This window comes from Macrobrachium nipponense, chromosome 39 (genome assembly GCF_015104395.2).
Source record: "Macrobrachium nipponense isolate FS-2020 chromosome 39, ASM1510439v2, whole genome shotgun sequence".
Taxonomy (NCBI): domain Eukaryota; kingdom Metazoa; phylum Arthropoda; class Malacostraca; order Decapoda; family Palaemonidae; genus Macrobrachium; species Macrobrachium nipponense.
In genome coordinates, this window is record NC_061099.1 from 39,647,607 (window position 1) to 39,672,877 (window position 25,271).

General features: G+C 34.7%; 1 protein-coding gene across 1 annotated transcript; it reads right to left on the reverse strand.

Moving 5' to 3' along the window:
- Positions 1 to 1,794: 1,794 nt before the first annotated feature.
- Positions 1,795 to 23,197, reverse strand: LOC135210427 (probable glutamate receptor). The gene is made up of 8 exons (XM_064243326.1): positions 22,968 to 23,197; positions 10,309 to 10,449; positions 9,166 to 9,253; positions 7,955 to 8,106; positions 6,971 to 7,116; positions 6,000 to 6,087; positions 3,284 to 3,413; positions 1,795 to 1,803 (listed from the first exon to the last, which is right to left on the reverse strand). The coding sequence occupies exons 1-8, from the start codon at positions 23,195 to 23,197 to the stop codon at positions 1,795 to 1,797; spliced, it is 984 nt and encodes a 327-aa protein (XP_064099396.1).
- Positions 23,198 to 25,271: the final 2,074 nt, after the last annotated feature.

Genomic DNA, 25,271 nt, shown 5'->3' on the forward strand with positions numbered 1-25,271 from the left:
GATTACAGACAGAGTACTGAACAATTAAATGATTCTGCAATTCATTCACAAATATATGAAATTTTACTACTTCAGAGTAATATCTTTATATTTACAAACATTGAGCTACATATATCCTTTAATATCCGATTTGCTCTACTTCAAAAAACACTGACCGAAGGGGAAATAAATAAATAAATAAATAAATATATATATATATATATATATATATATATATATATATATATATATACATGTATATATATGGTGTGTGTGTGTGTAAGAAAAAAAATTACAGTCACAGAGGAAGTGTAAAACGATTGAGATGCGAAGTCGTTTCGTCTTATTACCAAGACATTGGTCACAACATCTCAACTGTTCCGTTTTTCCGTCGTGGCTGTAGCTTTGTTCGTATAATCATCAAGTTTTTACCTTTTTTGTGATTTAAAATCAAACACACATACATACCTATATATGTATATACTTTTACATATATATAGGTATTGGAGAAAATATTGGTCGTTATTTTCGTATCTGTTGAATCAACCACTTGATACAAAAGCAACTCGGCAAACCTGTAACGCACCTTGTACTTAGGAGCTGAAGGAGGGGACTTCCTTTAGGCACAACCAAGCTGAAGTACAAGGCCAAGAGAGGTTCCTTCGCTTTGTAGAAGTCGCATTGCCCTGAAAAGTCGAAAATACTCTAATTATACTTCTGATGTTCATCCCATAGTTGTACGAAAAGGGAATTGAAAGAAAAGGAGAAGAGTGGGAAGCGTTAAGCAAACAAAGTGGAATATTTCGTGAAGAATTGAATTAGTTTGACATAGCTTTGTTCCAATATGCTTCCACGGCTTTAAAAAAATGTACAAACATCTTCCGTCTCAAAATGTTCACGTTTACTCAAGAAATAACCGAAAACACAAATTAATCACCGGAAATCATACGACAATTTCCCGGAATTTTTTACACGAACAAAGGAGCAAGGTAGTACTCATTTTCTCGTGAAATCCTCACCTGTCCTCCGAAAGCTGTCCGAATATATTTGATCGCAACCGCCACTCTCCAGAATAATAGCATGGCGCCCACCGGGAATATATTTGTAGGCCAAGTTCTGCATGTCCTCGGCCTTCACGAAAGTTCCCCTCGTTTTCATGCCATCGGAGAGATCCTTGAAGACCCCAGTCTTGGCTCTCTTTAGACGTAGATAGATAGTCAGGTTCATTAGTCATTCACTTGCTATGTTTATGTCCCGGAGAGGAAACGCTTAAAATTACATTGAATAGGAGAAGCATTACCACGATTTCAGTATTACATGAACATCTGGAGCAAATGCTAAAGTTTATCTTGAAGTCTAATTGGATTGAAAACTCTATATTGTAATGATTGATTGGTTTGTGTTATAGTAGATTCACATCAACCGTGCATTTGATGTCTAGACCAGCCCCTTACGACGCTCCTGATTGGTTGTTGATAAGCCAATCACAGGGGCTGGAAACTCTCAGTCTCTCGAGAGAGTTCATATGGGTTTGATGTATGTTCCACCTCTCCTGAGAGATACGTCTTTCAAAAGTATCCCTCAGGAGAGTTGGAACATACAACCTGTCTATGTGAACTCTCTCGAGAGACAGAGTTTCCAACCCTGTGATTGGCTTATCAATAGCCAATCAGGACCGTCATAAGGGACTGGCCTAGACATCAAATGCACGGTCGATGTGAATCTACTATAGAAAAACTGGCGTCACAAATAGTGTAATGAATATTGTTAATTTGGGAATCTTATAACTGCTAAAATTTCTTAATTAAAGCTTTCCTAGAGTAACTGTAAAGCCAGAGGTTTCAGGATTTAATGAAATGCTGTTCCTGCGGTTCTCTTCTATTTCCAGGAAATAGGAAAGTAAAATTCATGATCGAAAGAAGAATTAAGACGAAAAAATGAAAGATCAAATAAGAAATGATTTCCAGTGGTTGGACCAAAGTGATGACCGTGCAAAGAAAATGGGGAAGTAATGAAAACTATGACTAAATAGGGAGTTGGAGGGGTTGGACAGCGAGATAAAGAGGTCTAGATGGAGATAAGGTGTGAGATCTAAAGTTGAAATTTGGAGAAACCTCCACACTTGCACTATGAAGTACTTTTTAGAGGAGCTGAACAGCAAGATGGAAGGAAGGAAGTGGGAATGGAAGTAAAGTAAAAGGCTAAAAACTGGATGCAGCCAGGGGCCAAGGGGGCGCTGCAAATGCCCTTTAGTAATGTCTACAGTGTACCACGTGAGGTGTTCTGAAAGCACTAACATCTTACTGAAAACAGATCCTTGTAGTATTCTGGTTTTAAGAGACCAGAAGCCTTTTACTCTGTAACTATGGATTCTTTTTGGATATCCTGTTTCATCCAACTTGCAGCCTGCAAGTGGCTAAGCACCTCAGTGGCGTTGTTGGTATGGTGTTGGCGTGCACCTCGGTGGCCGCGAGTTTGATTCTCGAGCATTCCATTGAGGAGTGAGGGAAGTGTATTTCTAGTGCTTAAAGTTCACTCTCTACATGGTTCGGAAGTCACGTCAAGCCGTTGGTCCCGTTGCTGAATAACCACTGGTTCCATGCAACGTAAAAGCACCATACAAACAGACAGACAAACAAACTCTCTTCCAGCCGAGAACAACCAGATTCATTGAACAGCAGCACCAGTGAGCAGTAATTGTGCCTCACTGTCGAACTCCTCAGTTCCAGAGGATCATTATTCCTTGCACCGTTGGACCGTGGAACAGTCTCCCAGAGGAAGTCGTGCAACTGGAACTTCGAAAGTTCAAGCGAAGATGCAACGCATAACTAACCTAAAACAATCTCCTTACTGTTTAATAGTTTATACTTACATATCTGTTTTTGTTAATCTGTTAATTTGTTTTTTCTTTCTTAATAACTAATCTCTTCTTACTGTATTTCCTGTTACCTTCGGTTACTTTTTTCAGATGAACACCATAGTTGTTGGAAGCTTGCATTTCAAGTCAGTGGCCTCTGTGGACTTGTTCCATACTAGTAATGTGTACCATCAGAATAATAATGATAATAATGATAATAATAATATGGTTGGGCAGGGTAGGTAGGGGATTGGAATGTAGGGTAGACATGACAGGCAGCGCCAGGTTCCATTGCAGCGTATCACACGCCATCAACCTTGCTACAATAATAATACAATTCCCAGTTCGATAGGCACACAGCCTGACATGTTTCTTTTTATTTCGATAAATAATCCTGAAAGAAAATGATGATAAAAAATCAAAACTTGAAAGAGAGGCATTGATTACCTGAACGTGATCAGAGAGCACCGTGGCGCTTTCCATCATAATTTGCATACTGGGATCATCCAGAATGTCTCTGATGGAATTGTACTTGATTGTAATCGTTTTTGCAGCTAGAAGCGAAGTCATGGAGCCACTGTTTGATGAAATGCAGTAAAAAGTGAACGAAGATGAAATCATTTCTACAAGATGCATAATGTAATTGTAATAGCCACAATGCCCAACTTCTCGAATTCTTCGCGCTTTTTTGGATACGCTTGTCGCTACAAAGCCTTAAGATCCAAGTTCAGGACCCTATAGGGGGTCAATGCCATCAGTGTACCTCGTGTGGTACAATGTGGGTATTCTTAAGGTTCTTTGCAGCGTCACTTCGGCCCCTAGCTGTAACTGTTTCGTTCCTGAAAGAAATATGAAGAAATTATGATGCCCAGTAGCGGGAAACGAACCTGGGTTACCATAATCACGACGAGGTCACATTACCGACCTGACCACTAGAAGGTCGGCAACGTGATCTCGTCGTGATTATGGTATCGCGGGTTCGTTTCCCGCTACTGGACAAGGTAATTTCTTCATATTTCTTGCTCTTGGATCTCAAGGCATTGTACTGACAAGCGTATCCATATAAAAGGGAGATGAATTCGAGAAGAGGGCATTGTGGCTATTACAATAACATTATATATATATATATATATATATATATATATATATATATATATATATATATATATATACAGAGAACTTTGGCAATTGGCTGGATTCACATTGCCAAAAGCTCTCTGAAGAGATTTATTTATAAATATGTTTAGCACCCATACCTAACTGTGGATTAGTTTCTCCATATCAAAACTCGTGCTATTGAGAGTAATGTTTAATTGTTATTATTGCTTGCGAATATATTCCTGCAGAACTTTATCGTATTACATCGCTAGCTTCTAGGATTATGCAGTCGATATTACCTAAAGTAATTGTCCTCTCTGAAATGTGGAATGTTGTATCAATGCTCTCGTTTTCTTAGCAAGATTTCAGATTCTTGATAACTCTTATATATGATATATATATATATATATATATATATATATATATATATATATATATATATACATATACAATTAAATGAGTATGGTGATATACAATACAATACACACACACAACACACGACACAGCACACACACACACACACATATTAATAGATATATATATAATATAAATATTATAAGTATATATATTATTATAAATTATATATATATATAATATATATATATACCATATATATGGTATATATATATAATTAAATGAGTATGTGTATACATACCTAATTAATACAGTACACACCACACACACAACACCAATATAATTAAAAATCCCTGTTGAAAAATCCTCTACCTATATATATATATTATAATATATATATATAATATTATATATAGTATAATAGATATATTTACATATATATGTAATATGAGTAATATATATTATATATATATATATTATATATTATATATACATAAAATTAATTATATAATATATATATATATAATATATATATTATATATATATATACATAAATATAATACTATATATATATATATATAGTATTATATTATATAATACGTAATATAAATATATATATAATATAATATATATATAATATAATATATATAATTATAAATATATATATTATATTAATACGTATGTATAATATATTATATATAATAATAATAATTAATAATATATATATATTATATATATATATATATATATATTTATGTATATATATATATATATATATATATTATAATATATATATATATTTATGTATATATATATATATATATATATATATATATATATATATATATATATATATATTATAGTATATGATATATGTGTGTGTGTGTGTGTGTGTGTGTGTGATGTATGTATGTATACACATACTCATTTAATATATATATACATATATATATATATATATATATATATATATATATATATATATATATGTGTGTGTGTGTGTGTGTGTGTGTGTGTGTGTGTATGTATGTATACACATACTCATTTAATTGTATATGTATATATATATATATATATATATATATATATATATATATATATATATATATTATATAAGAGTTATCAAGAATCTGAAATCTTGCTAAGAAAACGAGAGCATTGATACAACATTCCACATTTCAGAGAGGACAATTACTTTAGGTAATATCGACTGCATAATCCTAGAAGCTAGCGATGTAATACGATAAAGTTCTGCAGGAATATATTCGCAAGCAATAATAACAATTAAACATTACTCTCAATAGCACGAGTTTTGATATGGAGAAACTAATCCACAGTTAGGTATGGGTGCTAAACATATTTATAAATAAATCTCTTCAGAGAGCTTTTGGCAATGTGAATCCAGCCAATTGCCAAAGTTCTCTGTAGAGATTTATTTTTAAATATGCTTAGTACCCATCATAGACTGGATTTGTCTTCAATAATAATAATAATAATCATTATCATCATCATCATTATCATAATTAATGCGAATAATGTGAGTGATTAGTTGCCGACATGTGTTGATGACGCGTTATGCTGCGGTGTGTCCCAAGTTGTGAATCGGAGTGAATTGAATACAGAATTTTCGGCAAAGGACAAGGACTGGGGCCTATGAGGTCATTCAGCGCTGAAATGGAAATTGACGGTAAAAGTTGCATAATAAACCCACCTGTAACTTCTGGTGACGACGAAAACGAAGACGAGCCACAACAACATCGTCAGACGAAGGGACGAACTCTTAGGCATGATACTCACGCCTAGAAAGAGAGAACATATATAAATGATTTGTAGTTCCTGGTATTCAATCTATTAGAAATGAAGAATTTTGGAAATTTGGTGGAACTGGTGATAATTTGTTATTGCATTAAATTTACCTGTCTTGGCTGAGATTATTATATAGGTTTATGTAAGTCTTTCTGGTTTCAAGCTCGGTCATTATATATATATATATATATATATATATATATATATATATATATATATATATATATATATAATCTGTAATTACCCAGAATAGCCCACCACCTCGTTTGTTCAAGAATATAATACAATTTATGTTAAAATGCGTGTTTGTATTTTGAACTAACAATCTTCCATCGTTGCATTTTATTCTAAAGAGTTATCATGTATCATTATAGATCAAATATTTGTTAGTTTCTCTTTACTAGAAACTCATAGAAATGTATTTTTCTCTTAAAGGAAAGTGAAGAGTCGGTTACTTCAATAAACAAGTAAAAAAAGGCGCCTAAGTATCTTCGGAGCAATTGAGTTTTCTGTACAACGTATAATGCGGTATAAAATCACGGTAGCATTTCAGTTGGTCAGCAGATGCGGTAGAGTGATGGTGCGTCCCATGCCCCCAGAAAGTTCTGCCAGATGCGCGATCCATGGCTAAATTTAACCTTAAATAAATTAAAAACTACTGGGGTCACAGGGTTGCAATTTGGTACTTTCGATGATTAGAGGGGGGATTATTTATATAAGAGTTGGCAGCCCTCTAGTCTCAGTAGTTCTTTAGACCTGAGGGCAGACGGACGGAGAGATGCAGCTGGCACAATCGTTTTCTTGACAGGAAACTAAAAAAGGGGACTAAATCAGTTTTATTTACGAGCTCGTTTCGAATAGTTTGTTGTCAATTACCTTGTCCAATGAAGATTTGGTAGGAGATCAAGAGATGGTTCAAAAAAGCAGTAGGCATTTCTTCAGCCTCCAACGCTCTTGCCGAAGCCGTAGACACAGCCGATGTCAGAACGCTGGAGATCAGCAGACTGAACCACACGTACCACCTGTTGTTAAACATGAATGGCCACGTGAGTACTCAATTGCTTGCTATAGTAGATTCACTCCAACCGTGCATTTGACGCCTAGGCCAGTCCCTTACGACGCTTCTGATTGGCTGTTGATAAGCCAATCACAGGGCTGGAAACTCTCAGTCTCTCGAGAGAGTTCACATGGATAGGATCTATGTTCCATCTATCCTGAGGGATACGTCTTTCAAAAGTATCCAACAGGAGAAGTGGAACTCTCTCTAGAGACTGATAGTTTCCAGCCCTGTGATTGGCTTATCAACAGCCAATCAGGAGCGTCGTAAGGGACAGGCCTAGACATCAGATGCACGGTTGATGTGAATCTACTATAGGTAGGTATTTCTTCACTCGAGATAACATGCCCAACTTGCAGACCAAAATTTGAACACAGCCCATTTCATATGCAGGTACCCTTTTTGATTACAGGTGATATTTGTTTTCAAATTCATTGAGGCTAATTTTTTGTTAACAACCGTCAGATATTTATCTCAAAAAATAATCATTCCTATTCTATTTTTTTAGTGTGTAACAAACATACTAAGAAGTTCAGTATATTTATATTCAAAAAAGTTCAAATAAGAAGAAAAAACAATAGCTTTGCCTTCCAAGACTAAGCAGAGAGCACTGGCAAACAGTGAAGTTTTAGTACTTAAATATACCATGTCTAGAGCTTAGTAACTCAATTCTTTACCACTTTCATATTTCATGGTCTAATAATTCAAGTTCTTGCAACATACTTTATGCTAAAGCCCTCATCCATTCATGTGTAGTGCACACCGGCTTTGCCTAACTCCAAAAGCAGTTGATTTCAACCTACGTAAAAGGAGAGAGAAATCCCCAGACCTCTGGCTCTGGCTTGGGCCGACTGACCAAAGCGTAAAGATTTTGGCTGAAGACAGGCACGGTGAAGTCCACGACCTCAAACCTGACGGGGGAGATACCAAAAGGGCCCAGGCCAATGTCTGCTTTCTGAAAAAGTCAAGGGAATTAATTCATTCAAAGTCTCCATCTAATCCTAAGCAATATTCTTGTGGTTAAGGCAACATAAAGTAAGATCATGAAATTTTGGAGAGAAATCTTGTGTTTATCAGTTGCACATTAACAGCTATATATTACTTTCGTCATATTATATCTCTTTTAAATCGTACACACAGTGTTATTGGATGCTATTAGTAAAACCTCTTAGCTTGATCAGTAAATAGACATATTTATCATAAAAATCTAACTTTTCATATTCAATAGCAAATATCCAACAACAGCAATATAAAATAACGCATTCATTATTGCATTAACTACCGTGTTTTGAAACCACGATTTAAAATTCAAATACTTCTTCATACTGTTAACAGTTAATACTTTTTTTTTCCTCCCTAAAGATTTTGATTTTGCCTTTTTAGGTTTACAGTTAGCTTAATTAAACTTGATTTCTTTACTTAATCTTCATCTTTTACTTTTAGTTCCATGGATTTTAAATATTCACTTTACCTCTCAAAACAGTTATCACTATACAGCTACAATTGTCATTTACCTTCTTACAAATCATCTTTACCCTTCGTGAAGACTTATTTACGTACATAGGGAAAAACAACTTACCTACCAGGCAATTCTTTTTTTTTCATCTTTCTAAACATTTTGTCTTCATCTTGAGGATGTTAGTATGTTACTTACCAAATTTATCGAACATTTTAACATTTATGAAGACGATTTTATTTACCATCTTTAGCAATAACTTTTTACATTCCTGAAAACACGATTCGAAGAAAGTGGCATTTCCGATATAAATTCTCCAATTGTATTCTATCCAATTTTTGTGCTCAAAAGCTCACCTGAAAGAGGTAATTTGATATTTCAGTTGTTAGTTTTTACCTTTCAGAAAATTACCGTTTGTAACTAAAAAGGCGTCTTCCAAAAAATCTATTCACTTTAACCATTCAGAAAGATATCCAGTATATCCTTCTTCACAAACTTTATTATTCATTTCCATTTCTATGAAGACTTATTTCTTTTCATTACATAGATGCAACTGACCTTTGTAAGCAGCAAACCTATCATTCCATTCCATGACCCATTTGCTTGCAGTGCGCCCCAGTAGCCGTCACCTTGCACGATGCTGTACCTGAGGCAGAGGGAGATGTATAAGAGTCTGCCTTCGAGGGGTCAGTTGAATGAAAGCGTTCATTGTGCCCACAGAGGCTGATGGCATTGGTATTTCAGGGCCTCCTCGTGACCATATTTCGTTCATAAGCTCTGCCACTGAGTGGATGATTTTTGGTAAAATATAGCTTTGTTGGGTAATGCACCATTACCTTACGTAATGGTGCTTCCACACAGTCGGGCAATGTCCGACAGGCAAACATTGTTACCATATCATAGGCAAAGGAGGATGACGTCATAAGCGTTGAAACGATGGAAGTAGATCTGGCAACAAACAGTGATACCAGATGAGGTTGAATACCAGTGTTTTTACTCTGCTCACAAGGCAAAGACTTGCAGACAATTGTTAATTGGTAACAATTTTTTTCCGTCGAACATTGTTCGACCGTGTGGACGCACCTTAAGAGTAATGCTAAATAAATCAGGGTCATCATTTTCGTATTGTTTTTGACCCATGACCATGAATGCCCAGGTCATCGTGTTATGATTTCCTTCCCTTCATGTCTTTTTGAAACTTGGCTCACACTGGCGAAAGCCTTATGGATTTGGCCGTGGCTTTGAGAATTGTAGTTTTTTCCAATTTTTTTTAAAGGGTCAAAAGTACATCGAATCGATGCTTTACTCGTTTACTTGACCATAAAATAGAATGGAGAAATATTTCTATTCTTCGTGGAATCCTAAACTCATCATGTCGGCTATCACTTCATGAGGCAAGTCCACATTAAAGACATTGTCGATCTCCTCTGTCAAAAAGTCCAAACGCTTTCCGAATTCGTTTTGAAAGTCAGAATAACAAAAGAAAACCACTACAAATATCTCCATCTCGTATAACGAAATGTCAAAAATCAGTTAATCGGAATAGCAAACTTTTGAAGATTCCTAAGGAGGCCATGAAACCAACTCATTGTTACATACTATCTCCTAAGAAAATGAGTCTTAAATCATCTGCAAACATAACTACAATGTTGTTCAAACGCGAACATTTGTCATTTTACGAAGACCACAGCATAAACTCACGTAAAATTCAGCGACTTCGACAGAGCGATGAGTAAGTTGCTCATTGGTCCTCTGGCGGTGGAATGACCTCCTTCCGAGAAGACTTCCACGTGCGGTGGCCATGACTCTGCAGCTACACGAAGATGAGGCGCCCTCGGGAACCTGCAGATATAAAAAATTATTCCACGGAATGTTAAACATTAAACAGTTGATGCTCGGTTTTGACTGCAAAACGTTCCTCAGTTCATCATTAACATTATAATAGCCAACCTCATTATCATAACCCTTCATTTCACTTTTAACGCTTGTAAAGAATCTTGGAGACGTAGCCTGAACATGCTCCCAAACGGAGATATACCGCGCACAAAGAAAATCACAGTTTCACTGAAATTTGCCATCGTTACTTAGTCCTTCTGAAAAGGGGATTGAAAGAATGGAATTAGTGGCTTCTTTGGCTGTCCAGCCTGGCTCTGGGCCACTCTCGGTCGTTCAGCGTGGAAGGCAGTGAAAAGGAGTTTAGATCTAAGTGTTTGGCCACCAAAATAAAGAGATCAAGAAAATAAAGGAGTTATAATAGTATAGAACAATCTTAGGTAGAACTAGAAAGATCACACAGTTGGACAAAGTAAAAGTGAGAAAGGTTGGACAACAAGATAAAAGAAAAGAAGCAGGAATGGAAGTAAAGTAATAGGCTAAAAGTTAAGTGCACTTAGTCGAAGGGAACCTGCCAGCACCGTTCAGTAATGCTCACAGTGCACCACGGGGAAATATAGGTATATGTTAAGTTTCGTATTTTATAGGCTGATATTATTATGATGGGAAGGAAGAGGGAAATATCCTATAAAATAATAATAATAGTGAGGCAAATCCACAATCAGATTGTACAAATACATTTAAAAGTGAAGCTAAACAAAGATTTTTTTTCAGAGAATCTGTATAGATCTGCTGTATCTGTACAAATATACAGTTGTGTACATTTGTAAAGACTAGTTAGTGGGGCCCGGTACCCAGGCGGTGAGGCCGGGTGCCACGGCCCTAGATGATGTGACTGTACTTTAAAGTAACAGTTATCTAACATTTTTTTTTCTTTTTTTGCCGAGTTAGCACTCGAACTGTTTATTTCCTTTTCTTGTTATTTCCTATGTTAATTGTTGTACCTGCCCCACTTGTCAGAACGTAAGAATTCACAATTCAATGTTTACCGTAAACTAATACCAACCGAGCGGTAGTTTTCCCGGAATTTTCACCCGTATCTTACCATAATCAGCTACGATTTGAAAATGGCTTGTCTTGTTAGTTAGGTAGTCACTGAGTAGAGAAAGGCCCTCTCTCCTTCACCCCTCTTTAACCCCTAATGCTAAATTGGTACGTCAGCTGTTAAGCACTTGTGGGATTCCGCACCGGTTAAAAGTGCTTACAGACAACAGACAGACAGATTTGTTTCATTTTGAGACTCGTGGTACTATAATAATAATAATAATAATAATAATAATAATAATAATAATAATAATAATAATAATAATAATAATAATAATAATAATATGCTTTATTTCAGCTCAGGGCCATATACGTTGAATATACAAAATACACACAGTAACATACACAATCTAGATACATGAGACATGATAAAATAGAAAAAGAAAATGAATAACCGGCACTTATCCACAAAATAGCTGAGGTAGCACAAAAGCCAGCAATCCATCATACTGGTAATAACAGTAATAATATTGGTGAGAAAAAAAATGCATTGAGAGTAATAACAGTTAGTGCACATATTATATAACTTAAATTTCAACTAGAGACCTTAGGTGGTTACAGTAGTCAGGTTCAGAGGGCTAAATACATAAATTAAATGTAAATAAAATTTTAACTTGATAGTAATCACAGTAATAATAAAAAATTAGAATATCAGCAGTAAATGTAATAATGACAAAAACTGCAGATGACATCTTGCCAATACAGAGATTAAGTTCTTTATGGGACAAAGGCCTCATTTTCCCATCTTTCCCACAATTTAGATTTTCTTCTTGCTTCACTCCTTAGGATACTTTGTATGAGCGAGTTGCTGCTGTTTCTCACTCGGGTTACCAGACTGGACATTGTTCGCCAAACAATGATTTTTAAATTGTCCAGGTGGTTTTCTATGAACATCTGTGTGGCGGAGTGGTAGCGGGGAGTGTTTGTGAGGCGTCTCAGAATGTCATTGTGCACAACAGTGATGCGTCTCATGGTCTCTCGGGTATAGTTCGTCCAGAGGGAACACCCATAGATACTGTAGCAGTACGAGCGGAAGAGCAGCAGTTTCACGTCTCGGTGACAGAAGGCAAACCTCCTTCCAATCATGTTGCCAGCTGCACATAGTTTACGACGCCTCTGTTCAATGTCTGCCGTATCTTTTAGGTCGTCGGTGATAATGTGACCCAAATACGGAAATTCGTGGACAAATTCCAGCCGATGGTTTCCGAGGAAAATTTGAGGTTCTGCAATATGCTTAAGCGATCTCGGGAGCAGCGACATGCACACTGGGTCTTGGTTTCGTTGTAGATTATATCAAATTCCTCTGCATATTGGCGGCAAGTGTCGATGAGTCGTTGGAGACCTTGCACTGATGGGGAAATCAGAACCATATCGTCGGCGTAACAGAGGTTGTTTATAGTTGTTTCATTGATGGTGCATCCGATTGGGAGCGAGTTCAGTTTGACATTCAAGGCATCTGTGTACGTATTAAACAGGTATGGAGAGAGAATGCCCCCTTGCCGAAGCCCGTTTAGGGAGCCGAAGGTGTAAGATAATACGTTACCCCATTTGACACAAAATTGCTGTGTGGAAAACCAGCAATGTAAAATGCCAATTAGATACAGGGGTGTGCCCCTTTTATGCAGCTTCAGGAAGAGCTTCAGTAGTTTTACTCTGTCAAATGTTTTCTCATCAATCTACAAAACAAAGGAAAACAGGAGAGGCTGATGATAGGTAGTAGTTCAGCAATTCTTTCAGTATGTAGATGCAGGTGTCGGTTGAGTGGTTTGCTTTAAACCCGAACTCGTTGTCAGTGGTGTGTAGAAAGGGGAGAAGTCTCACTAGAAGAACAGACTCAAGTATCTTCGATGCAATCGTTGTGATTGCAATCGGCCGGTAGTTGCCAGGGTCAGCTGCGTCCTTTAGCTTGTTTTTGATTAATGGTATCAAGTGAACTAAGAGTAGGGAGTCTGGAAGAAACCGGTGAATTATGCACGCATTGAATAGGGCAGCTAGCAAAATGTAAATTATCGGATTGCAGAATTTGAAGGCCTACGCAGGAAGACAATTACAGCCAGGCGATTTATTATTAGGTAGGCTGTATATGGCATCGCTGATGTTACCTGGCGTAATACGGTCTGCAAAATGAAATTGAATGTTGTCAGTAAGGAGGTTATCTACATCCCTTCGAGAATCTTGATCATTTATGCAATTCAGGATATTGTTGAAGTGATCGCCCCACATTCTTGCAATAGCTTCGTCTCCGACTGCTTCCCCTACTCTCTGTGATAGCTTTTTAGTTTTGGGATTTAAGGACTGGATATCTTTCCAAAGACGAGGATAATCACCAGATTCTAAGTTTTTAGACATTGCATCGGCTCTTAGTTGTTTTTCATTTAACCTGCAGTGCTTAAGAGCAAGTTTGAACTGCGCTCTCGCCTGTCTCATTAGTAATGCAGTGTGCCCTTCCCTGGGGCTACCATTTTGCCTCCACAGTAAAAACATTTCTCGTGAGTATGTATACAGATCTTTAACCAAGTCATTCCATCCAGGTATATTACGAGAATTACCTTGACGAAATCTGTAGGCAATCCTGCCCGAAGCAAGCATAGCGGAGATTATGTTCGAATAGAATTCATTCAGATCCCTCTTGTGGTGGTCATTTCTACAATTTGTGTTAGTACAAAGTAAGGCGTCTGCCGGTTGAACTATTGACCGCAGCCTGGTTTCCGTGGTCGCCCTAAAGTATCTGGTTTTCTGTTGGTTTTTAAAATCCCAGTTTACCGCTGGTGGGCGATCAGTTAGGGGGTTCACGGTAGGGAGGGCTGGGGTACTGAATGACACCTGTAATGGGATGTGATCGTAGCCCGTTGCAAGATCATAGCAAATATTGCAGGTCATAATAGAATCATGAAGTTGTGGAGATGTGATGCAGTGGTCCAGCCAGGAAGTTGTAATAGCGTCCGCTCTATTATGTACATATGAATAAGAGGAGGGAGGGAGGAGTACTATGAGTATTTTCTAATAATAATGATAATAATAATTTTAGTTGGGAAAAACTCTCTATCACGAGAGTTCATAAAATGTTTTAAAGGATCCACAATGATATAAAATTGTTAAAAGTTCATGTAAAACTTCATAAAAGCTTTCGAAGCCTTCTTTGGGTTCGTCTTCAGTCTAAAGATCAACCCAGATAAGGGTTCGAAAGCTTGCATAAAGTTTTACAGTTATATTATTGTGAACCCTTCAGAACACTAATAATAATCCATTTGATCATGGATACAATGAGTCGCCTTCATTTTGTGAAATATTGAGGCTCATGCAGATCATTCCCATCATTTCTTATGTCACCAGATGTGTTGCAAAGGAGTAAATGTTCCTGCAGTAGAGAGTGTACCGACCTTCACGTGAAGGTAGTATAAAACAATTAGTAGATTACTGATAAATTATGAGAGAAAATTTAAAGTCCTTATTGTGTAATGTGAAAGTTATGCATGTAAGAAATGGTTTTAGGCTAATTTTCTTACTGTTGATATACTCTAGAAGAAAATAGAACCATTTGGTTTTTCCTCACCTTGATCCCAAAAATTTTTACAAAATGAAGTAAACAAAAGATATTTGTTATCTAAACAAAACGCTAATCATTATTTACATATAGAAATTGAAACCTAGTTTAGCTTAAGTAAGCTGAGAAAACACTGTAAAACTTGCTGTTAGTATTTGCCTCTCAGTAGCAAGATCCCCAGAATTTTAGAAGTCACAACTCTACAAACAATGATCAAACTTATCTAATTGGCCAAAACTTAGTAAAATAGTTTCCAAGTTAATGAAGACCCAGTTTTTGAATTCTGGAATTCAAGACATTTTATAGACTAAATAAGACTTCGTTGAAGAGAGACTTGATGCTGCTTGGGCTAGTGATCTAAGCGCCACCTACTCCGAGGTGTATAGTACTAAGCACCTTCTGGTAAATGTAAAATAGACGGCCGGACGAAGATATTGTTCATTAATATAATTTGTCGACCACACAATATAGCAATGGGTATATATAATACTTTGATCCCTGAGGGGCTAGTACTAAACATGGCGTCCCAAGGAGCTTCCACCATGTATAGTACTATAGTAGATTCACATCACCTGTGCTTTGTTTGTATGGTGCTTTTACGTTGCATGGAACCAGTCGTTATTCAGCAACGAGACCAACGGCTTTACGTGACTTCCGAACCACGTCGAGAGTGAACTTCTATCACCAGAAAAACACATCTCTCACTCCTCAATGAAATGGCCACCTATGCATTTGATGTCTAGGCCCGCCTCTTACGACGCTCTTAATGGCTGTTGATAAGCCAGTCACAGGGCTGGAAACTCAGTCTTCCACTTCTGAGGGATACATTTGAAAGATGTATCCCTCAGGAGAGGTGGAACATACATCCTGCCTTATGTGAACTCTCTCGAGAGACTGGCAGTTTCCAGCCCTGCGATTGACTTATCAACGGCCAATCAGGAGCGTCGTAAGGGACTGACCTAGACATCAGATGCACGGGCGATGTGAATTTACTATAGCACCTCGGAGTAGCACCAGAAAATCTTACTTGAATTTCAAGAGGTTTCTCTGCAAGGAACCCTGGGTAGCTGCCTCAATCCACGAGTCCATTTCAGAAGTGCGACTTGTTGGTATCCTCGTTCCTGTTCGAGTCACTATGCAATGAATAAATAAGAATAATGAAATTATATTTATATATCAAATATAACTGTGAAAAAGTGGAATCATCATGCCGCAAGGCTTGGTTATTTATCAGCTTACAGTTGCTGGTAATAAGATGCGTAACACATTTTTAGAATCGTAAAGTATTCACAAAAATATAATTCAAACTCAGTTTGATATATATATATATATATATATATATATAATATATATATATATATATATATATATATATATATAATCGGTTTGCATTATACATTCATACTTAGCTTCGAAATGCTAGTGTTTGTGTAGAGAAAAGGTGAACGAAAATACGTTTCATATTGAGATAAATGTGGTAAAGCGAGAAACTACGGTCTTTGCTATTTTTTTTTCTTATCTGAGAAACAAAAATTCTTGAAAGCTAATCATCTTCGCAGGCACTGAAATAAGATGAATAAAATTATATGGTCTACTTTGTAAATGTTAGATTTTCCATAAACATTGATCGAAGACTTCTATTTTATTTTAGTAAAACTTTGTTAGAGACATCCAGCAACGATCTTAGAATGTGTAATGAAAGGATTAACCCTGTTTAAAATAAATATCTCCATTACTGGAGTGCCAAGCGAGGGGATGGCTGGTATTCGTGGACCAGAGTTCCCAAGTCTCATACAAAACTAATTCGCTGTTATTCGTTTTCCACTGAAAAACGTTCTCCAGTACATCATCATCATCACCATCAACATTATATTAGCCTACCTCATTATCATACTCTTTCATTCACTTTTAATATTTATAAAGGTATTGGCAAACGTAGCCTAAACATGCTCGCAAACAGTGATATACCACACGCATAGATCATTGATAAAAAAGACAAAGGCTGTATTCATTCAACAATGAAATTAGTATCCCGATTATCTAATTACGATTTTGATGGCACGCACTACGCTGCCCGTCATGTCTCCCCTACCCTCCCAATCCCCTACGTACCCTGCCCTGGTCCCGTCCCTACCCAGGGCGGACAAACAAACTTGCAGGAGGCGGGTCGTGTGTCATGTCTCCCTTACCCTCCCAATCCCCTACTTACCCAACCCCACCCGGGGCGGACAAACAAGAAAGATCCACTTGGATTTTATTATAATAGTAGTAGTCTTTACCACTTTGAACTGACGTTGCATAATGGGCCAACAAGACAATCATAACTGCTGACGTCAACACCAAACACCATCCCATATCTGAAACTGAGAAATGAAAATTATTATAAAAATCTTAATGAAATACACAACACAAGTCAGAGAGATCACAAATTCGATGCCCTCTTCAGCTTACTCTGTTTTACTGAAAAAATGTCTGAGGATCAGCCAGATCAACACATTTTAATATACAAATAGTATGGAATATCTATTAAATAAACATTTTTCATTTTCCTTTCTTCTAGGCGCTGTTCAGCTCTGCTAATTCAGCAGTTCCATTAAAAAATAATTATAGGCTATATAACACCATAACACCTCCTTTTAATACATTCGAACAAAAACACTTTTACGGTTATTGTCACTCAGCTTGTCCTCTAAACGAAGTTTCCTTTTAATATAAACTTTAAAGGCAAATGAAATATTTTAGTGTTTCTTATTACCAAACTGACCTATTTAGACCTGGTTTGAGGCGGAAAAAAACTATAGAGCAAATTCTTTAAAGAAAGTATCCTGCAAAAAAAAATAAATAAATAAAAATAATCCGTGAGAGGTTAATATATAGAAATGGAAAATAACTCACCAGCAAGAAAATGCTAAATTTTAAGGACTAGCAAGCATGGAAACACCACCTGAATGACCAAAATAGGTCCCAGTGCTTGGGACTTGTACCTAAATTTCATATAATCCATCCATCCCCCCCCCCCCCCCACCCCCCCCCCCCCCCCGCCCCTTTTTATGCAAATATATAATTTGCCAGAGCAGTATGCTTTCAGATCATGACTTCATACTTAGGAGACAATTTTATTGGTTACCTTTTCTCTATTTCGATATTGAAAATCAAATAAATTTCATAGCTTGAAACTGCGTTTATAAGCAGTCTGACATACAACCGTAGAAGTGTAGAAATGATTTTCGAAAAATACGTGTTTGTTGAAGTGTTAAGATCAAAGGGAAACTTCCTATAAAAACTGGACGCGACTTTACTTCGAGATTCAATGGTACTACTCGGAAAACAGTATTTCGAGAGATTAACGATCATCTGTTACGGTAGGCATTGAACGAATATCCTAAATTAAACAACTATTTGAATTATGCTGCGCCGTAAGCGAATTCGATGCAATTGTACATTATATATTTATATATATAATATATATATATATCTATATATATGATATATATATATATATAATCTATATATATATATAATATTATATCTCTATCTATATTATATTAGTATATATATATATTATATATATATATATATATATATAATATATATACGATAGATGATATATATATATAGATATATATCTATATAATATATTAATATTATATAATATAATATATATATATATAATACTATATATATATATAATATATATATATATCTATATATATATCTATCTTATCTATATATATATATATATTATATATATATATATATATATATTATATATATATATATATATCTATATAGATATAATATATATAGATAGAATATATATCTATATATATATATATATGATATATATATATATATCTATATAGATATATCTATATATATATATTATATATATATTATAATAGATATATGTATATATATGATATATATAAATTATATATCTATATATATTATATCTATATAGATTTATATATCGATCTTTATATATATTATATATATATTATTAAATTATATATGGCTATATATATGTATATATCTAATGAGATATCTATATAGATTATATATATAGATATATATATATGAGATATAGATATATATACAGATATATATATATAGTAATATATATATATATATATATTATATTATACTATATATAGTTATATATATATAGATAATATATATATAGCTAAGGATATATATATATATGATATATATTATTGAATATATATAAATATTTATATATCAAATATATTATAATATAGTATATTATATATAATATATATATATTAAATATTTATATTATATCTATATTAATCTGGATATATAGATATATATATATATTTAATATATATCTAATGGTATCTATATTATATTTATATATTATACTAATTATTTATAATATATATTATATAGTATATAATATATATATTATTAATATATATATATTTCTTATTTACATTAATTTACATATTTATATAGATTATATAATATATATATATATATATATGTGTGTGTGTGTGTGTGTGTGTGTGTGTGTGTGTGTGTGTGTATGTATAACTGAATCACAAAAGTTAGGAAAGTGATAAATCCATAAATAAAGGTATAGGCCACGAGGGAAAATAAACAACGGAGTATCCACGAGATCTTTCGACGTTCAAACGTCCTTTACTTAGCAGACGAACTGACTTACATGAGGAAATGACAATACACGAAAGGTCGTATAACTGACAGATAGGGATTATAAAGAGATTAGTACCTAGAATCCGACACACCTGGAAGATGAGTAACCTTCCCAAACAAGCAAAAACATGGGTACAATTAAAAGTTTAAGACAATCTGCTCAGACACAAGGACAAGACAATTAAAGGATTATTATAGGTGACAGCTATTCAGAACTTTGGTAAACAAAAACATATTCACAATACATATTCACAATACATATTAAACATACATATACAACGAAGATATCTCTAAGGCAACTAATTTTTATTGAAGTCTGTAATTATATCTTTGGGGTCATTCTTAAACATGTTACAAATACAAGGGTCTAAATGAAACAGGCCACAACTAACATTGAAATTACAATGAGAAGTAAGTTGTATTAAAGCAGATTCTAAAAGATTTCGTGATAAGACATCTTTTGACCTTGCAATTACTGAACTACCAATCCAATTTCTTCAGTGGTTGTTTTCACTTAAATGAATGAATATTGCATTAGATATTTGCCCAGTTTTTACAGAATATTTATGCTGGCTTAACCTTACTTCTAAGCCCTTGCTCGACTGTCCTAGATAAAATGAGGGACAATCCATACATGAAATTTTATATATTATGTTGTTGCTTTCTCTGGGGCCATTTTTTATCAACATTCCTTTTAGTGTGTTATTATAAGAAAAAACAAGGTTGACCTTAAAAGCTTTTAGCAATGATTTAATGGTTTAAAATCCGTTAAAATAAGGCAAACTGAGAATGTTCTTAGAATTTTCTTTCTGTGTGTGTTACACTATAAAACTTTTTGTGGGCTTTATTATAACAAATATCTAATATATGTGAAGGATAACATAAATCTTTCCCTATTTTTCTTATGTATTGAATTTCTTGATCCAAATATTGGGGGCTGATAATGCACAATGCTCGTAAAAACATAAAAGAAAAAATTGATATTTTTATGTTAAGATGGTGCCCTGAATAGAAATGAACATAAGTTAAGTTGTTGGTCGGTTTCCTATAAATACTAAATTTACATTGAAATGGTTCTCTATGTATCAAAACATCTAAGAAAGGGAGGCAATTGTCTTTTTCTAATTCTAGAGTAAACTTAATCGATGGTACCTGGTTATTTAATTTAGAGAGTAAATCATTTACATAAATTCCGACAGGCAGAACAGCTAAAATATCATCAATATATCTATACCACTTTACAGGAATATAAATGATATTAGATAAGTAGCGTTTTTCAAAGAATTCCAAGTACAAGTTTGAGAGGAGAGGCGATAAAGGGTTGCCCATTGCAATGCCAAATATTTGTTGATAAAATTCACCCTTGAATATAAACTTACAATCACAAATGCACAACCTAGTGAGTGAAATAATGTGACTTATAGGTAGAGATAATTCGTGCTGAGTTATTTCATTACTAAGATATTATAAAATAGAGTCTATAGGGACTTTAGTAAAAAGAGAACATACATCAAATCTAACGAATCTATCAGTGGGGGCAGAGTAATTTTGTTTAATTTATCAACTAAATCTAGAGAATTATATATATGAGAATCGGAGATGGTTCCAAGTAACGGGGACAAGATCTTAGTGATATATTTCGAAAGTTTATATGAAATTGAACCAACAGTACGGATAATAGGCTGCATAGGGTTATTTTCTTTGTGCATTTTGACTAATCCGTAAAGATAAGGTAGGGAAGGAGATTTGATTGACAATTTACTTAGTAGTTCTATTTTACCTTTAAAGATATTTTTCACTGTGCTATTGAAGTTTTTCATGACTTGATCAAGGGAATTTTTTGTTAGTTTTTTTATAAGTCATATCATCATCCAGTAGGGCTTGCATACTTGATATGTAGTCAGCTTTATCTAAAATTACTATACTATGATTGCATCATCCCTAAGTAAATTTGAAAAATATTGTGATCTTCCTCAAAATCATGTTGACATGATTAAAGGTATTGTTTATGGAGCTGCCAACGTTAAGCATGAAAGTAACTTCCTTGCTCGCTATAAGAAAAGTTTGAATGATCTTAAAAAGGACAATACTATCCACATTACAAAAGTTGATAAGTCAAATAGTATAGTAATTTTAGACAAAGCTGACTACATATGCAAGCCCTACTGGATGATGATGTGACTAATAAAAAACTAACAAAAAATTCCCTTGATCAAGCCATAAAAAACTTCAATAGCACAGCGAAAAATATCCTTAAAGATAAAACAGAACTACTAGGCAAATTGTCAGTCAAATCTCCTTCGCTACCTTACCTTTACGGATTAGTCAAAACACACAAAGAAAATAACCCTATTATCAGTACTGTTGGTTCAATTTCATATAAACTTTCGAAATATATTACAAAGATCTTTTCCTCGTTACTTGGAACCATCTCCGATTCTCATATATATAATTCTCTAGATTTAGTTGATAAATTAAACAAAATTACTCTGCCCCCACTGATAGATTCGTTAGATTTGATGTATGTTCTCTTTTTACTAAAGTCCCTATAGACTCTATTTTATAATATCTTAGTAATGAAATAACTCAGCACGAATTATCTCTACCTATAAGTCACATTATTTCACTCACTAGGTTGTGCATTTGTGATTGTAAGTTTATATTCAAGGGTGAATTTTATCAACAAATATTTGGCATTGCAATGGGCAACCCTTTATCGCCTCTCCTCTCAAACTTGTACTTGGAATTCTTTGAAAAACGCTACTTATCTAATATCATTTATATTCCTGTAAAGTGGTATAGATATATTGATGATATTTTAGCTGTTCTGCCTGTCGGAATTTATGTAAATGATTTACTCTCTAAATTAAATAACCAGGTACCATCGATTAAGTTTACTCTAGAATTAGAAAAAGACAATTGCCTCCCTTTCTTAGATGTTTTGATACATAGAGAACCATTTCAATGTAAATTTAGTATTTATAGGAAACCGACCAACAACTTAACTTATGTTCATTTCTATTCAGGCCACCATCTTAACATATAAATATCAATTTTTTCTTCTATGCTTTTACGAGCATTGCACATTGTCACTAACATGATAAACTTCATAATACTATAAGGATATATTTGTTTAAAAAATGTTGATGTGGGTTGGAGCGAGTTGTAACTTATTGCGCATCTGGATTATCTTTTGTCTTACCCATATCTCAGTGTTGCACGGTTAGTGGGCGAAGGCAAACTGCCGTAAAATTTGCTAACCACTCTGGTACTGCCTATTGTGTTGAGTGGTGGTGGCTGGTGGTGGCAGGTGTTATTCTTGTGGATGTAAACACAAGAATGAAGTCTGTGACATGTAAGGCCGGCAAGTGATGGGATATTTGTGTTTGGCAATCTCCTACTGGGGTTCAAGGCCTGTGATAGTGAGGCCATTGAAGTGAGTGCAATACAGTGTATTATGGATGTTATATGATACATATTTCAATTGGAATTGCCCTTATTGGTAATTGGATTCTATGTACATATACAGTAATGTTTAATGATATGAGTACATTTAATTTGATGCCGAGTGCTTTAGTGGCTACAGTACCATAATTTACAGTGGTAGTTATTTACATTGCTATAAACAGTTATTGTTAGACATACACATATCAATATGGATTGTTCATGTACTTTACTAGAAGGCTTGTATTAAGGACAAATATTTTTTTTTGATAATGAAATTGGGAAAATTAGGGAAAATTCAAAATTTGTATGGCTGGTTGGATTGTATTATTTTTTATTACATGGAATATATATTTCAGGTTGAAACCTATAGTTGCCAATAAAAACTGTTACTACTTATGGTCCATCCTTGAACATCCCAGTACAATTCAACTTCAACCGCCATGGGTGTGCAAGAGGAACTCGTCGCCCTGAAGAGGAAGAGGGCAATCAGCAAAGGGAAGTTCACCAGGAAGGTAACTATGTGCAATGAAGGAATCAATCGAGGTGATGATTTATCAGTGTTAACGAAGAACTATGAGGAAATGGTTGAAGCCTTTAAATGCCTAGAGTATCTAAATGATGAACTGATACAGTTTATATATGAAAACGAGGATAAGCTAGCCAATAGTAATTTAGAAGAAGAAGCTCAGCAATATATTCTAGATAGTGAAAGATTAAAATGTGAAGTAAGTGCAAAAATATTCAAAGGTGTCCAGGATGTAAAGGCAACAGATAAATCGAAGGTTAAAGTAAAGAAATTTGAACCACCAATGTTCGAAGGTAATTTAAGAAACTATCCAACTTTTAAGGAAGATTATGAGAATTTAGTTAAGAGTATATACGGTACTGATCCATATGCTCTCAAAATGTGTCTAGGTGGAGAAGCACTTCAAGCAGTGAAGGGCTCAGAGGGTAATTATGATGAAATAATTCAACGTTTGGATGATAAATTTGGGAATTCAAGAAAAGATTGTAAGACCTTAAGTGGTTGGTGAGCTTAGATCTTCTAAAGAAAATTTATGATGATGATACCAAAGGATTTATTAAAATGTCGATCAGGGGAGCAATGTTGGCTTGATTTAAAAAAAGGTAAATCTCTCTGATGAACTTAATAGTGCAAACGTTGTCAGCCATATAGAAAAGGTTTTACCTTCACTTCAAAGAGAGAATGGGTAATTAAATTAAAGCAGATGAGGTATCAGTAACTAGCAATCTGTTTCCTGAGTTGTTGAAGTTCTTACAGAAGGAGAGAAAAATTTTGGAATATATGAATTCTAATGTTAGGAGTGCGGTAGTGATAATAAGGCAACAGTCCATCATGATGACAGCACAGTTGAGAATGAATCGGAATTGATAAAATTGGTGAAGAAAATGGGGGAAGAACAAAGTATAAAAAATAAGGAATTTGAATCTTGCATTGTTAACTTGACAGAAATGGTGAAAGGTATTAAACCTAAGGCAGATAGTAAGGGGATAGGATGCCTGTTACACAATTCAATTGGTCATGACATAACAGAATGTTAGAAATTCAATGGTTGTGGTAGCAAAGAAAGATTTGAGATTATAAAGGGTAATGGAATATGTTTTAGGTGTCTAAGGGGATATCATCCTGCTCGTAGCTGCAAGGTGGGTACATTATGTGATGTCATTATTGAAGGTAAAGGGCCATGCAATCGTAATCATCATCCACTGTTGCATTCCGATAGAGTATAAAATAGTATTCACAAAGCGATATCAGAAAAGGGATTTGCAGTGTTGTTGAATATCAGTATGGTGAATAGTAAGAACATGCCTGTTAATGTACTGTGGGATCCAGGAGCGGATATTTCATTTAAAACAAATAGGATGGCTAAGAAATTGGGTTTAAGTGGAAAGCATATAAATTTATCCATGATCAAAGTGGGCAATGCGGTTGAATATCACTCAAGCAACGAATATTGTGTACCACTAATTGATAAATCTGGTAAGGTTTGGAATGTGAATGCTGTGGTATTAATGAAATAACAGCCAAGATCAAGAA

Excerpts from the sequence above, each read along its gene's own strand:
- LOC135210427 (XM_064243326.1), bottom strand. The coding sequence starts at position 23,197 with ATGGCCTCACTATCACAGGCCTTGAACCCCAGTAGGAGATTGCCAAAC. Across the intron at positions 7,117-7,954 it reads GGATTTCTCTCTCCTTTTAC|GTGGTACGTGTGGTTCAGTC; the intron begins GTAGGTTGAAAT and ends GTTTAACAACAG. Across the intron at positions 3,414-5,999 it reads GTCGTCACCAGAAGTTACAG|TGGCTCCATGACTTCGCTTC; the intron begins GTGGGTTTATTA and ends TTCATCAAACAG.